This window comes from Pipistrellus hanaki, assembly GCF_964339955.1.
Source record: "Pipistrellus hanaki genome assembly, chromosome: 3".
Lineage (NCBI taxonomy): Eukaryota > Metazoa > Chordata > Mammalia > Chiroptera > Vespertilionidae > Pipistrellus > Pipistrellus hanaki.
The window spans coordinates 7,514,346-7,529,460 of NC_140505.1; the positions used below are offsets into that span (position 1 = coordinate 7,514,346).

Genomic DNA, 15,115 nt, shown 5'->3' on the forward strand with positions numbered 1-15,115 from the left:
CCGTGGGGGACCTGGGCTCTCTCTTCTCCAGAATCTTCAAGGCCCCGACGGCGGCCCGCTCCCCGGGCGGGAGCTCCAGCGGATCGGCAGGCGCCGCGGGCGCGGGGCCGGCGGGCTCAGCGCTGAGGGTGTCTCCCTCCCCGCCCCTGCCCCCCGCCCGGGCCCCCTCCCCGCCCCTGCCCCCCGCCCGGGCCCCCTCCCCGCCCCTGCCCCCCGCCCGGGCCCCCTCCCCGCCCCTGCCCCCCGCCCGGACCCCCTCCCCGCCCCTGCCCCCCGCCCGGGCCCCCTCCCCGCCCCTGCCCCCCGCCCGGGCCCCCTCCCCGCCCCTGCCCCCCGCCTGGGCTCCCGCCGCGCTCCGGCCGCAGCTCCCCGCCTCCTGCCCCGGGGTCTCCCTGCCCAGTAGCCCCAGAGCGAGCCCAGTCCCATCCCCGCGCCAGGACCTGCCCCCGGATCTGCCCCAGCACCTGCCCCAGCACCTGCCCCCGGACCGGCCCCCGGCCCCATGGAGCGGGGGCTGCAGAGCGCAGAGCTCCCCGGAGCCCCTGGGGGCGGGGGAGCACCTGGGGGCGGGGGAGCACCTGGGGGCGGGGGAGCCCCTGGGGGCGGGAGCGCTGTTGACCCCGGTCCCAGGCGGGGTCTGGGCGGCGCTGCCATCCATCCGGGGCGCAGCGGGCAGCAGCCGCTCAGCCTGGAGCCCAGGGAAGCCCCCCGGGCCGGGCCCCCGGACCCTCCTCTTCACGCTGCCGGGCATCGGCGAGGAGGGGGCCTCGGACAGCGACTCCGAGGAGGCCGGACACGCGTGAGTGGCAGCCCGGTCCGGGCCGTGTCTCCCTGGGACCCTCCCCTCTTCTGCAGCAGCCACCCTGCTGGGCGAGCTCAGCACACCGAGCTGTTTGCAGGGACTTCCACCAGCTCCCCGGGCAGCCTCCGTGCCCATGTCCCGGTCCTCCTTTGTGCCTTTCCGTTCTTTCTAAACCGCTAGTCAGGCTCCCGCTCAGCTCTCTCCGGACAGCCCTCCGCTGTCCGCCAGAGGGCGGAGTGGAGGGAAGGGGCTTGGAGGGGAAGGGGCGGAGCTGGTGTCACTGACTCCGCCTTGGGGGCTGGCTGACAGCCTGGTTGTCTCCAGGACTCTGAGGGGAGCCCAGGTCCCTCCTCTAATGCAGAGCCTGGCAGGCGTGCGGGCAGCTACCATGCGAAGAAATGATGCCCCCCTACTTTCCAAGGACCAGCCCCAGTTCTTATCCCAGTGGGATGGGTTTTCTCCAAGCAACATGCCGTTAATGTACATATGTATGACGTCACCTGACACCGGGGCTCTTGCAATGCCCAGGACACTGTGATGTCTACCTTAGAGCTCTGGGGCTTTGCAAAGTGCCCTCAGGTTCCTGGGAAAAGTTGGGAACTGGAGGATATTTCTCTCAACACACACACACACACACACACACACTCACACACACACACACACACAGGCGCACACACACTCACACATACAGGCACACACACACAGGCACACACACTCACACACACACACACACAGAGGCACACACATTCTTTCATCACTATGAGCAGGAATGAAAACACTCTTCTTATAAAGCGTGCATTTTAGAATTAAGGTGAATTTATTTTTTAATGAAGTTAAGTGGGTGCAAGAGTGTTCAGCTCTCTGAATCCTGCAAGTGAAGAGTGAAATGGTTAAAGGCAGACCCCCAGGGCCCATTCCTGAACGGAGATTTCTGCCTTATGATCTGGCGAAGGGAGAAGGGTCAGACCTACCAGCAAAGAACCCCCACCCCACCCCAACCCCCACCGTCCCTGACTCCTCCCACACACATCCACCCCACCTCCACCAAAAATAAATTACCTACCCGGAGAACTTTTGCATTAAGACTGATTCTAACCCATTCACAATTTAAATGATTACATTTTTATGAAACTGCATGACATTCACCTCAGTTCTAAAACAAACAGTGAAATAACTTTTTTCTTTTCATTTACAATATTGCAGTATGAAATGCACGAATCGACTGATTTTATTTTATTTTTTTTCTTAAAGAAAATCAATTGCATTTGGATAAGTGGCTAGGGTACTTACGGGTGAGGAATTAGACCTTTGTTATCGGCTACTGGTCCTTAACATTTATGCAATTAAAGTTTTATGAGCAAACAGATCTACACACTGATCTTGAACCGGAGTCTTAGTGCTTTTTACAAAGAGGGCCTGAAACACATCAGTGTGACCAGTGAGAGAACTGGGGTCAGTGTCCATAGCTGGGCATTTCAGTCCATATTTCTATTATCTACACACTTTTAATAGATACTTTTAAATACCACTGTATTTGGCATTATGGATAGGGCAATTGGGGGAGCTATCAAGGCCAATGGGGAAGGACAGTTAGGGGCAACCGGGCCTGCAGGGGAGGGCAGTTGGGGGTGACCAGGCTGGCAGGGGATGGCAGTTGGTGGCAAGCATCTCTTCCTGCTGAAAAAGGCTCCCCCACATTTAAGCAACCCTATCCTATATAATCTATCTGTACTAATAAAAGGGTAACTTGTAAATTAGACCATCTTTCGGATGTCTAACTTCCTTCTGGACAAAGCCATGGTGATGGGGGTTGATGCATAGGCAGTTAGGGGCAATCAGGTGGCAGGGGAGGGCATTTGGGGGCAACCAAGCCGGCAGGGTAGGGCAATTGAGAGTGATCTGACCTGCGAGGAAGGGCCGTTGGGGATAACCAGGCCTGCAGAGGAGGGTCATTGGGGGCAACCAGGCTGGATGGGGAGGGCTGTTGGGGGCAACCAAGACGGCAGAGGAGGGCAGTTGGGGGCATTAGTTAGGCAGGCAGGTGAATGGTTAGGAACAAGTGGACCTGGATTGCAAGAGGGAGTCCCAGATTGGAGAGGGTATAGGCTGGGCTGAGGGGACAACCTCCTCCATGCACGATTTTTGTGCACTGGGCCTCTAGAATGTTATAAAGAAGCTGATAGTTTCAAGAAAAAGGCCTACCTGAGTCAGATTTTTGTTTTACTTACTAAATTTGACATGTTTGTGATCACATTTCATTGCTGATATGTGTATTATTGTACAAATCTAAGCTTCTTAGCATTTAAAATAAGAGCTGGCTTTTCCATATCTACTAGGTACCAGATGCTCCATGCATCTGTAGACATTATCATGAATACCCCAGACATACAAGGTAGGGATGTTATTTCATTCTACAGATGAAGAAGTTGAGGATCAGAAAGGAAAACAATTGGTCTAATTTCTCATGGCTAATCTGTGGGAAATGTAAGAACCAAATGCAGGCAGTATATTATCCACAATATGTGTAACCAAGTAGTTTGTTTTTTAACAAATTATTTAAGATGGTAATGAAAAGTAAAATCTACTTCTAAGGTAGTTGGTGGTATTTTTCCTGTAGCAGACATACTCTAAAAAATTACTCTTTCCAGTTAAATTACATTTAAAAAATAAAAATTCCAATTAACCTAAAACTAACTTCCTCAGAACAATAGTCCTATTAATACTGATAAAACCAAATTTAAAGCTTAATTTTATCCACTTGAAGTATAGATAACAAGTGAATTTTAGCATAAAAAGCATGACTTATTTAAAATAAAGCATTGGGTTAGCCAACTCTAGTTTATTATTTAATAGCAAATCAAATATTTTATTCATTCTAGTAAGGCAGTAATAAGCAAACATTCTTACTAGAAAAAAAAAATGAAGCATAAGGAATTAGCTATGGCCCTTGAGAGGAAAGAATATACCTGCACATTAGAATTTCACTTCAAGGTGTCTTTAGAAGATGCCTTATGATTAAATATTTACAACAGTAATCCTTGCCAGGCCCTTATATTATGTTCATCCAATGAGTATATTTATTTCACATAACATTTAACAATTTGTATCGCTCTTGCATATTGCTTTCTAACATAAATGAAGTGATTTTGATGATCTAAAACAATCTAACCAGGTATTGGTTTTAAAGATTCATTAAAGTGACAATTTCTAAATTAACCATTATTTGAATTTCTTACAATGAGATTTCAGAAAGTTATGTAATAGCAAATATGTGTCAGTTTCTTGTCTTTTGTTATGAAACCACCTTTTATGCAAAGCAGAGACAGTAGCTGACCTTGCTCAACGTAAGTTCTATTTTTAGAATTTGTTGCCTGAACTAGCTAAATTATGAGACACTTTGAGCTGAGCGTCTCATGTGTGTGCCTGTACTCCCAATCCAAACACACTCTTAATCCACATACTGTTCCTGTTGGAAACCTGTTTTTGTCTCAGACTGACCAGGAAACAGAATGCAACCCTAATTTTAGCAGAAAGCACTAGTGAGTTATTCTTGCATTAAAAGCATTGGGGGGGGGGGGCCCGCCGGGACCGGTTTAGCTCAATGGATAGAGCGTCGGCTTGGGGACTGAAGGGACCCGGGTTCGATTCCGGTCAAGGGCATGTACCTTGGTTGCGGGCATATCCCCAGTAGGGGGTATGCAAGAGGCAACTGATCGATGACTCTCTCTCATCGATGTTTCTAACTCTCTATCTCTCTCCCTTCCTCTCTGTACAAAATCAATAAAATATATATAAAAAAAATTAAAAAAATAAAAGCATGGCGGTGGGGATGTATATTTTATTTAAAAATTTCTTGGGAGATCAATGATGACTTATATCACACATTGTAAAGTGTTTCACTACAAAACGTTCCTTATTTTTATTTCCAGCAATGACACCAACCACCACCTGAGTGTTAACTAGAAAAGAAGACAATTAACAGAACACCCTCCCCCTGCCACACACACACACACACACACATACACACACACACATATACACACACACACATATATACACACACACACACACATACACACACACACACAGTTATGATGAGATGGAAATAGACCAGTCTAAGAGACACCTAACCCCAGATTGAAATCATCTTAATTTTTATTGGATTAGGGTGGTTTGGATGCCTAGAGCTCCCAGCCCAGTCTGCTGTAGAGCAAATTTAATCTCCTCTGAATGTAAGCTGTAAGCAGCAACTTTATATTGGTTGTCAATGACACAGTTTAAACGTAAGAATACAGAAAGGTTAAATATAAATGTATGGATGAAGTGAAAATTCTACTGTAAAGGAAACTAGGGTAGCTTTTATAATATCAGACCTAGCAAACGTTAACCCATAAAATGAAAATGACACCTTATACTGATCAATCAGTTATTACAAGGTCTTTGTTTTCTGCTTTACTAATTAAAAGAATAAATGAAATCAAATATTAAAAAAAAACATTTTTTGGGGGGGAAAATTTGACTATTTTCATGTTGCAGTTTAGGAAATTGAACTCTTCATAGAATAGAATTAGGGGCTGTTTTGACTTTGAAAGCCTGATAAATTATTTATAAAAGTATTTATAAAACAAAATTCGTACACGGGGGGGGGGGGGGGGGTGTCCTTCAGCCCAGTCTGCACCCTCTTACAATCTGGGACCCCTTAGGGGATATCCGACTGCCACTTTAGGTCCGATCCTAGGGCACCTACAGGATCGGGCCTTAACTGGCAGTCCGACATCCCTCTCTCAATCCGGGACTGCTGGCTCCTAACTGCTCACCTGCCTGCCTGCCTGATCACCCCTAACCACTCACCTCCCTGCCTGATTGCCCCTAACCACCTCTGCCTTGGTCCCCGGCACCCGGGGCTTCGTCCAGAAGGATGTCTGGAAGGTCGTTCGTTCGAATGTCCAGTCTAATTAGCATATTAAACTTTCATTATTTTACATATATATTCTTTCTTTCACTTTCTACTGATAAATGTATCATAAAGTAAATGCTTAAAAGTGAGAAAAAATATTGGATGTTAACAAATGTTATTGAACCCGTTAATTTAAGGTATAAGATGGTAACATAAAGTTTCTGTTTTCTGGTTCTAAGCAGTATACTACTGGCAACTTCCTATGATCTCACCTAATAATTATTGTCCCGGATATTTTTCAGCACTCATTTTGAAGTTGTTAGGTTTCTAAATAAGCGATATAGGTGTTTTGTTTTGAATAATATACTAATTCTTTGTCCTTCTACAATTTTATATAAGCTGTAGACCTCATAGATTCTTAGGACTCTTAAATATTTACTATTTATATTAAAAATCTAATAATTTTTCCTTCTGCTATCTCTTTTTAGATACAGCATTCCTCTAAAGTTTAAAACTATTTTTATTCTTTGCTGAATATAGTAAGCTTTAGCTTCTCGGTGTTTTTGGCAGGAGCTTTACAGGAGGTGTTTTACATAGAAGTATGGTGTAAGGTCTGTCACCAATGGCCTAAGCTAGACTGTAGCTCTGCCAAACCATCAACTTCTCTGTGCCTCAGTTTACTAATCTGTAGAATGGTACTAACAGTCTCTCCCCCTTCAAAGAATTAATGTGAAGCTTAAATGCTTAAGTGCTTAAAACAGCCTAGGATATGGCGAGCATTAAAGAAATGTTAGCGACTATTGTTACAGAACACTAAGGGCCCAGTGCACAAATACATGTACCTTGAAAGGAACTGTGGGCCATAAGGTGTGGTGGGCACAGGGGCGATCTCAGCCCAACCTCCGCATCTCCACCCGGCCCCTCCTCCTGTGGACCCCGGACCCCTGTCTGGCAGCAGCCCTGCTCCTACCACCTCCACTGCCACACACTGACAGTGTGGGCCCGGTGGCACCTGCTGACAGTGCAGAATGATTGGGGCCGGTGCCAGGAGCAGGCACGAGTGAGGCTGGCATTGCCAGCGGGTACAAGCAGCAGCTGCTGCCCTGATTGCCCCTCAGGAGTAGGGGGAGGTAGAGAAGTCCTTAGAGACTATTAGGGTGGGCAGCCGCCACTCACACCTGCTGATGGTGCTGAGCAATAAGGACTGGTGTCCAGTGCCAGCAGCAGGTGTGAAAGCCGGGTGGGACCAGGGCTCGTGAGAGCAAAGAATTTTCGGTAACCACCGGAGGCTTGCCCATATGACAGCAACTGGCGCCCCACAGTGGCCATGTCCTGCACTCTGCCTCTTGCTGAGTGACGCCCACCGTGTACCGCCCACGCTCCCTGATGGTCAACGCACATCATAGCGACTAGTTGTTCGGTTGTTCCGCTGTTCAGTCTATTTGCATTTTTAGAGTTTTATTATATAGGATATTAGATAAATCAACTATAGATGGTCATAGAACATCTTATGAAAAAGGAACGTGAGAGCAGAAATCTGCAAATAAGATCTGAGATGAATCTTAAAAAGGGCAAGCTTTTGAAGTCAGACTGGACAGATCTATATAAGAGTGTTTGCTCTTGGTAACTTAATATTGCTTTCCTGTACAAAAAAGTAGCCACCTTTCAGGCGGTGGTGAGTTGAGAAGTGAGGTGTGTAGTTCCGGGACCCTATATGCCCGCAGGACTGAGCATTCGCCCGTGTTGTGTGTCAGCATCTGGACGCTTTCTGCTGGCCGTGCACACTAGATACTGCTCGCTGCAAAAGTGATTTCCTATCTAAACAGGATTCTACATCTGCACTGAAATGAATTTTCGCTACATCCTACATTTTGCAAATAGCAACAAAAACACATTAAAATCCATCTGGCATGGCTTTTAGTGACAAAAGATGGGATGGGAAAGACGGACATCTAGTGGCGATCTGGCAGTATCGCAGAAAATGTTAATCCAGTCCAATACAAGATGTCCCCCAAAATGTACACACACTTCAGCAGCTGGTTCTATTACATTTTGAAAATGAAATGTATTTTAACAAACACTGATTTCATAATTATTCAAAGTGTGTGTATACAACCTTGTAGTTGTATTTTGCTTTATATAGGCTGCCCTAAAAAAATTCATACAAAGCAAGTTTATGTTATTATTTATAAGATAAAACTATTGAAATTTCTTATAATCATTTAAAATAATACCCTTATAAGTTATGCCATCTAGGTAATATTTTTTCAATTTTTTTTATTTTAAATCATATACTAATTCTATATTTCTCTCTAATTTCATATAAGCTGTGAACTTCATAGCTTACTAGCACTTTCTGAGATTATTATACCATTCACATTAAAATGAGTAAACACAACATGGTTTTATTGGTCTTCTTGTTAAGTAGTTACTCGTAAAATACACTTAAATGCATAGAGGAGTTCAAAGCATTTTAAAAAAAAAAAGAAGCTTTTAATTTTAGAACAGTTTTAAATGTACAGAACAGTTGCTTCCTAGTATCAACATTTCATATTATTATGATACATTTGTCTCAATCAATGAACCCACAACGATGCATTATTATTAACTGAACTCTACATTGCATCCCAGTGTCACCAGCGTACTAGTCAGGGTTCTGCAGAGAACGGGAACCAGTAAGCCGCCTCTGTCCCCAGGCCTGCAGCCCATCTCCATCCTCACTCACAGATGAGAGAGAGAGAGAGAGAGAGAGAGAGAGAGAGAGAGAGAGAGAGAGAGAGAGAGAGAGAGAGAGAGAGAGAGAGAGAAGAGAGAGAGAGAGACCATAGGGAGACGGCACCCCTGTCCGCACAGACCTCCCCGCAGATAATGGGGCGGAGGCGGCCCTGCGCCCGGGAGACGGAGCGGCAGAGCTGGTGCCCGGGGCTGAGCGCTGCCCCGAAGCCCAGGGCCCGGGACTGAGATCTGCCCTGGGCGGGAGGGACCGCATCCCGGAGGTCCGGGGCCGGGGACGTGGGGGGTGGGGGTGGGGGTGGGAGGCCGGCGGATGGGGGCGGGGAGCCCGGGTTTGGGAGGAGGAGGCGGCTGGGCGCCCGCCCCCAGGTCCAGCTGGACCTCCGGCGCCCGGGGAGGAGGCGGGAGGCGGGCGCAGGGGCCCAGGGGCCGCCGCCTCCAGGAATCCGCCCGCGGGGCCTCCGGGTCTGGGGGGCGCGGAGCCTCCGCCCCCTGTGAGCCGCCCCCGGTGGCCGCCGCCCCGGCCCGGAGCCCGCGGTGCCCGGGCGCGATCGGCCGCACGTGCAGGGCGGGGGCCGCGCTGGGCGGGCGGGGGGCCGCGGGGCTGGGGGCGCGGGGGCGCGGGGCCCGCCGCCCGCAGGGGCTCCGCCCGGGGTGCGGGCGCGGGGCCGGGGCGCCCAGGCCCGGAGGCGAGGGGCCGGGGCCGGGAGCCGCGAGCGCAGGCCCGGGGCTGCTGGTGATCGGGTAAGTGCTGGGCCGGGGGAGGGGGCTCTGCCTGCGCGGTCCGTGCCCTGTGCGCGGTGTTTCCTGCAAAGCTGGCCCCTCTGCTCTGCCCCTGCCCCCGCTCATGGGGTTCTCGTGCTGGTGAAGGGCTCACTGGCTCTGAGAAGCCTCTATGGCTCCTGATGTGACGTCTGCAGCCCCAGCCCAGGTCCCTTCAGCAGGTTCCTGGGTGAAGGCAGGACAGCTGAGTGTCATACAGGGAGGGGCAGGCTCGCCAAGGCCAGTTCTTTACAGAGAACCACCTGCATTGCAGCCCGTGCAGAACACAGGGCCCATGTCAGACAGCCCTTTAGACAGGAACACAGCTGGAAGCTGCGATGGCTGTTGAATCCTTGAATCTCTACAGGCCCTGGTGTGTGGGCTCAGGAGGCAGCTTTCTCAAAGTGAAGGCAGAGGCTCCGGCCATTTCCTGGACAACTGGAATGGAGTGGCTCATGGCGACTGGGACTCGGCCTTCACTCTGATACATCAGCTAATCAATACACTGCGGTTCCGTTGTTGCCCTTCCGTTCACACCCCAAAGTAGGTCCTGTCTGCAAACGAGCAGCCCTGAATGTGCCCACGGAGCTGAAGTTTTCATCTCTGAAATAGAAGGAACCAGGCTAGAACGGTTACATGTCTGCGTGGTATGCAATAAAAGCTTGAATGTCCCACCACGTTCAGTGTGAAGGCATTTGTGGGACGCACCCTGTGAGCTGTGCACCTTTTCCTAGACTGTAGGGCTGAGGTAGGAGTTGATAGTTTACAGGGAATTAAAGATGTGCGGTCTATTGCATGAAATAACAGTACAGAGAAACCAGGGATGCAAAACAAGACATAGAAAAGGAAAACAAAAGGCACATGTTGGCAGATTCTGTGCTTAGTTTACAATGTCAGTAACCTGTGGTTCCTGGAGAGACCGGCTCCACCCCTGTCGTCCTTGTGAGCTTGGGCAGTCAGTGAGCAGGTGGGCTCAAGTTCCTCTTCAGAATTCTCCCGAATTCTGTGGTCAAATGGAGGAGCCATTACACTGACCTTGGAAGTTCCAGAAGTCCCACGGAAGTCCAGAGACTTTGAAGACACGGGGAAGAGCAGAGGAGGAGAAGTTGGAGAAATGGTCTGAAAGCCGTTTCAAGGCGTCCATTTTCTAGTAATCCCACCGCCACCCCTATTCTTGGCCAGCACCCCTGTCCTGGAGACCTCCTGGTGTCACTGCACTTTGAACTGAGCAGGAGTGTAATGTGAGGAGAGAAACTGGTTCTCCCAGTTTGTAAATTATTTCCTTCTTAGTTTGAACTTCCTCCTTTCCACTCCTCCCACCCCACCCAATGACCTCAGGAAAAGAGTGGATATTCTGGGAGAAGAAATTATTTAGTTGTAAACAAAAAGAGATGGGTATGCATTTTCAAGATGCACAAAAGTAGAGGAGATGCTAAGTAGAAGCAAGAGAAACTAAATGCGTGCAGGAGGGACTGCGTTCTGTTGGAATCTCCATATTTTGGAGATATCAGCTGCTGTGAATGTTCTTTCTTTATAAAGGTTAAAATAGTTCCAGAAATGTGTTTAATTTGGAGAATATTTTTGAGTCTGGTCACTGTAATCTTTTGATTTAAGCATGACCATTCAGAGTAATCCGAGAGCAAAAACATATTCTTGAGAGGCACTGATTGAATCTCTTCCTAATGATTTGTTTTTTAAAGAAACAGGGCATCTTTTCCTGGCAGGCATTGGTTTAGGTGCTACAGGTAAAGAAAGCTAATAAAGTGTCAAGATCATCATAATAAAAGGACAAGTATTGAAAGAGAGCTTAAGCAACATGAGAGGAGAGGATAAAGATGGTGTGGAATATATCTATATCCTATTTCAGTCATCGACAAACCTTGGCTCAAGAGCCACATGGGGCTCTTTGGCCCCTTGAGTGTTCTAATGCCACTTCTTCAAAATAGACTCGTCTAGGTCCAGATTAGGTTCCGATTGGTTGGTTTCTATGCCTGTCAGAATCAAAAGCTCCACCTCCTAGGCTGGCATTGCCTCTTTTGGGAAATCCAGAATGGCCTTTCTCTCTCTCTCTCTCTCTCTCTCTCTCTCTCTCTCTCTCTCTCTCTCTCTCTTTCTCCCTGGGACTGATCTGCAGTCTCGCAGCAGCTGCTGATCAGGCCCTGCCTCTCTTTCTGGGCTTCATGCCTGCAGTTTGCTGTTTGGTCATCTGTCCAGTTGTTTAGGTCATGATCGCCCCTGGATTTTTATATATTAGGACTAATAGATTATTTGGGCATAAAAAGGAAAAATCTTACCATTTACAAAAACATGGATGTCCCTAGAGGGTATTATACTAAGTGAAATAAGTCAGAGAGAAAAAGACAATTTCCATATGATTTCACTTATATGTTTAATCTACAGAGCAAAGTAAACAAAAGAGAAACTGAATCATAGATGCAGAGAACAAGCTGATGGTTGCCAGATGGGAGGTGGGTAGAAGGGGTGGCTGAGGAAGGTAAAGGGGTTAAGAAGTACACATTCATGGGTGATAGGTACAACACAGGGAATATAGGCAATAATTTTGTAATAAGTATGTATAGTGCCAGGTGGGTACTTAAAATATCAGGGGATCACTTCGTAAGGTATATAAATGTCTAACCATTTATGCTGTTCACCTGAAACTAATATAATACTGAAAGTCAACTATTGAAAAATTTTTAAAGTTTAAAGAAATAAAAACAAACAAAAAGAGAGATGCATACTAAGAAATGTTGTGGGAGGTGCAAGTTAACAACATTTTCATGGGGTAGCATTTGCTAATAATAGCAGTGAGCAAGATCAACCTGATCTATCTATACAGTGCGGCAATTTTCAACCTTTTTCATCTCCTGGCACACATAAACTAGTTCCTGAAATTCTGCAGCAAAGCCAAAAATAGGTTTTTTGCTGATCTGAAAAAAAAATAAATATAATGTTGATTCTTTCACATTGGATGGCTATGTGGCATGTGTGTGCACACATGTGGGTATACAGGGTCATGGCAGGAGGGAGGGAGCAACTTTATACAAAGGGAAATTTTAAAAGTCAAATGAATAAAATTATTATGTTAGAAATACTTTTAATATTTTATTTTATTTTTCAGGAGAGGACTGTCGGAAGGATCTGGGAAACATAATTTTCCTATAAAAAGCAAAGATCCTTTACCCACACATTTTACAAATAATGTGCAGAAAGCCATTGATAAGTATACCTGGTAAGAATTAATCAATGAAACACTTCTAATTGCAAAACCAAAACGTGCCCATAATGAATATGGCAAACAAAATTGAAGATTGGCTGTGAATTTCTAAAAGAAGCAGTTTTATTTTCATATAAAACTAAAATTAGTGAAATGTTACATTGCATCACTATTTGAAAATTCTGTGTGCTGTGAAATTGACCAGTGTATTTAAAGAAAGAAAGAGGAAGTGACTCAGAGAAATAAAGCCAGTTTCCAGCCTATCCTCTCCCAGGAAATCCTATATAATAAAAGCCTAATATGCTAAGTGTCCAATCGTCCTGTTGGCCGTTCAACCAATCAAAGTGTAATATGCTAATGATAAGGTAAGGCCATTCAACTGCTTGCTATGACATGCACTGACCACCATGGGGCAGACAGTTGACTGGTTGACCAGTTGCTATGATGAGCACTGACTACTTGGGGGCAGATGCTTCAACCAGTAGTTTAGCTTGCTACTGGGGTCCGATCCATTGGTACTGAGTGAGATGAGCTGGACATGCCCTTGAGATCCCGTGGTCCCTCCCTGGCCCCAATCATGCACCAGTGAGGTCTCTCGGCCTGGCCTATGCCCTTTCACAATCCGGAACCCTTTGGGGGATGTCAAAGAGCCAGTTTCAGCCTGACAGTGGAATTCCCAGTCTCTATGGTGCTCACTGACCACCAGGGGGCAGACACTCAATGCAGGAGTTGCCACCTGGTAGTCAATGCACTCCCACAAGGGAAGTAGTGCTTAGCCAGAAGACTACAGTTCTAAGGATGTCCAACTGATGGCTTAGGCCTGCTCCCCCCGAGGGCTCCCAAACTGCGAGAGGGCACAGGCCGGGCTGAGGGACACCCCCCCCCTCCCGAATTTCATGCACTGGGGCTCTAGTATTATTCTCTAGCATTATTTATGTTGCCTCCGTTTGTTCCTGCAGTGAGTCCGAGTCATCATTTTCATCCAGTGGAAGCTCCACACCCACAGAAGCCCACAGCTCTTGGTCCAGGTCTGGGACACAGAGTTCGAACTCGACCGTGGGCTTATCTACCGAAAGGAGCTCCATCTGCTCATGGAGAGATGAAGTATGTCTCAGAATACTTTGGATAATTGCATGATTACAATGTATAAAGAAGAGTTGCTTTCTTATTTTTTTAAATACATTTTTATTGATTTCAGAGAGGAAGGGAGAGGGAGATAGAAACATCAATGATGAGAGACAATCATTGATCAGCTGCCTCTTGCACGCCTCGTACTGGGGTGCAAGCCAGATATGTGCCCTTCACAGAAATCAAACCCAGGGACCCTTCAGTCCAAAGGCCGATGCTCTATCTACTGAGCAAAACCAATTAGGGCGCTCTCTCTCTCTCTCTCTCTCTCTCTCTTATTTTTAATGAATTGAGAGAAAGGGATAGAGAGGGAGAGAGAGAGAAAAACATCTGTGAGAGAGAAGAACCATTGATTGTCTACCTCCCGCACGCCCCCTCCTGGGGATGGAGCCTGCAACTAGGGCATGTGTCCTGACAGGGAATTGAACCAGTGCATAGGATGACACTCATCCGACTGAGCCACACCAGACAGTGCTGCTTTCTTCTTCTTGTTATTTTTAAAAAATATGTTCTTATTGATTTCAGAGAGGAAGAGAAGGGAGAGAGAAACAGAAACATCAGTGATGAGAGAGAATCATTGATTAGCTGCCTCTTGCACCACACTCCCTTTCCCCCACTGGGGATCTAGCTGCAACCCGGGCATGTACCTTTGACTGGAATTGAACCCAGGATGAAGGCTGCAGGCCAATGCTCTATCCAGTGAGCCAAACTGGCTAGGGCTGCTTTCTTGTTTTTAAAAATATCTTTTTACCAATTTTAAAAGCATTACCTATTATGCACATACATAGCCATACATATAAAATCATTTCTATGTCACACATAAAATCTTAAAAATAAAGAACATATAAGGAAAAACAAAAATCACTTATATTCCCATAACTCAAAGCCTCAGCTATTAATAGCTTTGTTTTTTTCTACTTCCTTCCCCGCCCTCTGGGTGTGTTACATTTAATTTCTTATATGAGATCTATGGCGGGAAATTCAGGACAGACGCTGACAGTGGGAACTCAAGAAAAAAATTTGGGTAAAGTAAAAACTGACAAATTGCCATGGTTATAGGGTTTCTAAGCAGATGTTTTACTTTCATCTTCTGACTCTTGTGGAAACTGTTAACTTTGACCTCATCTTTGTCATTTCCCAGAGTGGGGTGTGGAGCCAGGTTGGCTTTCTGTCTGCAGCTCTGTGGGGTGCTCTGCCAATTGCACAGCCTCCTGCCCCCGTCGCCCCTCAGGTGCCCCTGAGCATCCTGGGCCCCGCCTTTTGTGAAGGCCTGGTGACTGGGAGCCTCCACTGTAGCTTTGGGTGTTCTAGCTCCTGCACTTCCTTGTGTTGTGTTTTCCTTTGCTCTCTTTAAAAGCAGTTCTCCACTCGCCCCTCTGCCTCCTACCATCTTACAGCTGTGACTTTCAAAGTGTGGGAGGGGACGCTGGGAGGGAGTCAGCTCTGAGTCACTCAGGACCTCTTCAAAGGGGTGACTCTCACTTCTGATAAGCAGCCCCACCTCACGCCCACTCCCTGCCACCCCCACTCGCACTCTGCTCATAGCGTACAAGTGGGAAGAAGGCTGAGAATCCTG

At 47.2% G+C, this 15,115-nt stretch overlaps 1 protein-coding gene across 3 annotated transcripts in view; it reads left to right on the plus strand.

Annotated features, from left to right (window-relative positions):
* The first annotated feature begins 496 nt into the window (after nucleotides 1-496).
* The window catches only part of FAM149A (family with sequence similarity 149 member A), a 37,810-nt gene continuing 23,191 nt past the window's right edge, over nucleotides 497-15,115 (plus strand). For 2 of the 3 annotated variants that reach the window (XM_084877716.1, XM_084877717.1), the window contains exons 1-4: nucleotides 497-538; nucleotides 594-799; nucleotides 12,316-12,426; nucleotides 13,371-13,515. In XM_084877716.1, coding sequence (XP_084733842.1) covers nucleotides 503-538; nucleotides 594-799; nucleotides 12,316-12,426; nucleotides 13,371-13,515 — 498 coding nt within the window. In that variant the 5' untranslated portion in view covers nucleotides 497-502. Of the gene's footprint in view, nucleotides 539-593; nucleotides 800-9,032; nucleotides 9,177-12,315; nucleotides 12,427-13,370; nucleotides 13,516-15,115 lie in introns of those variants that run through there. The other variant, XM_084877718.1, reaches the window with a different exon arrangement.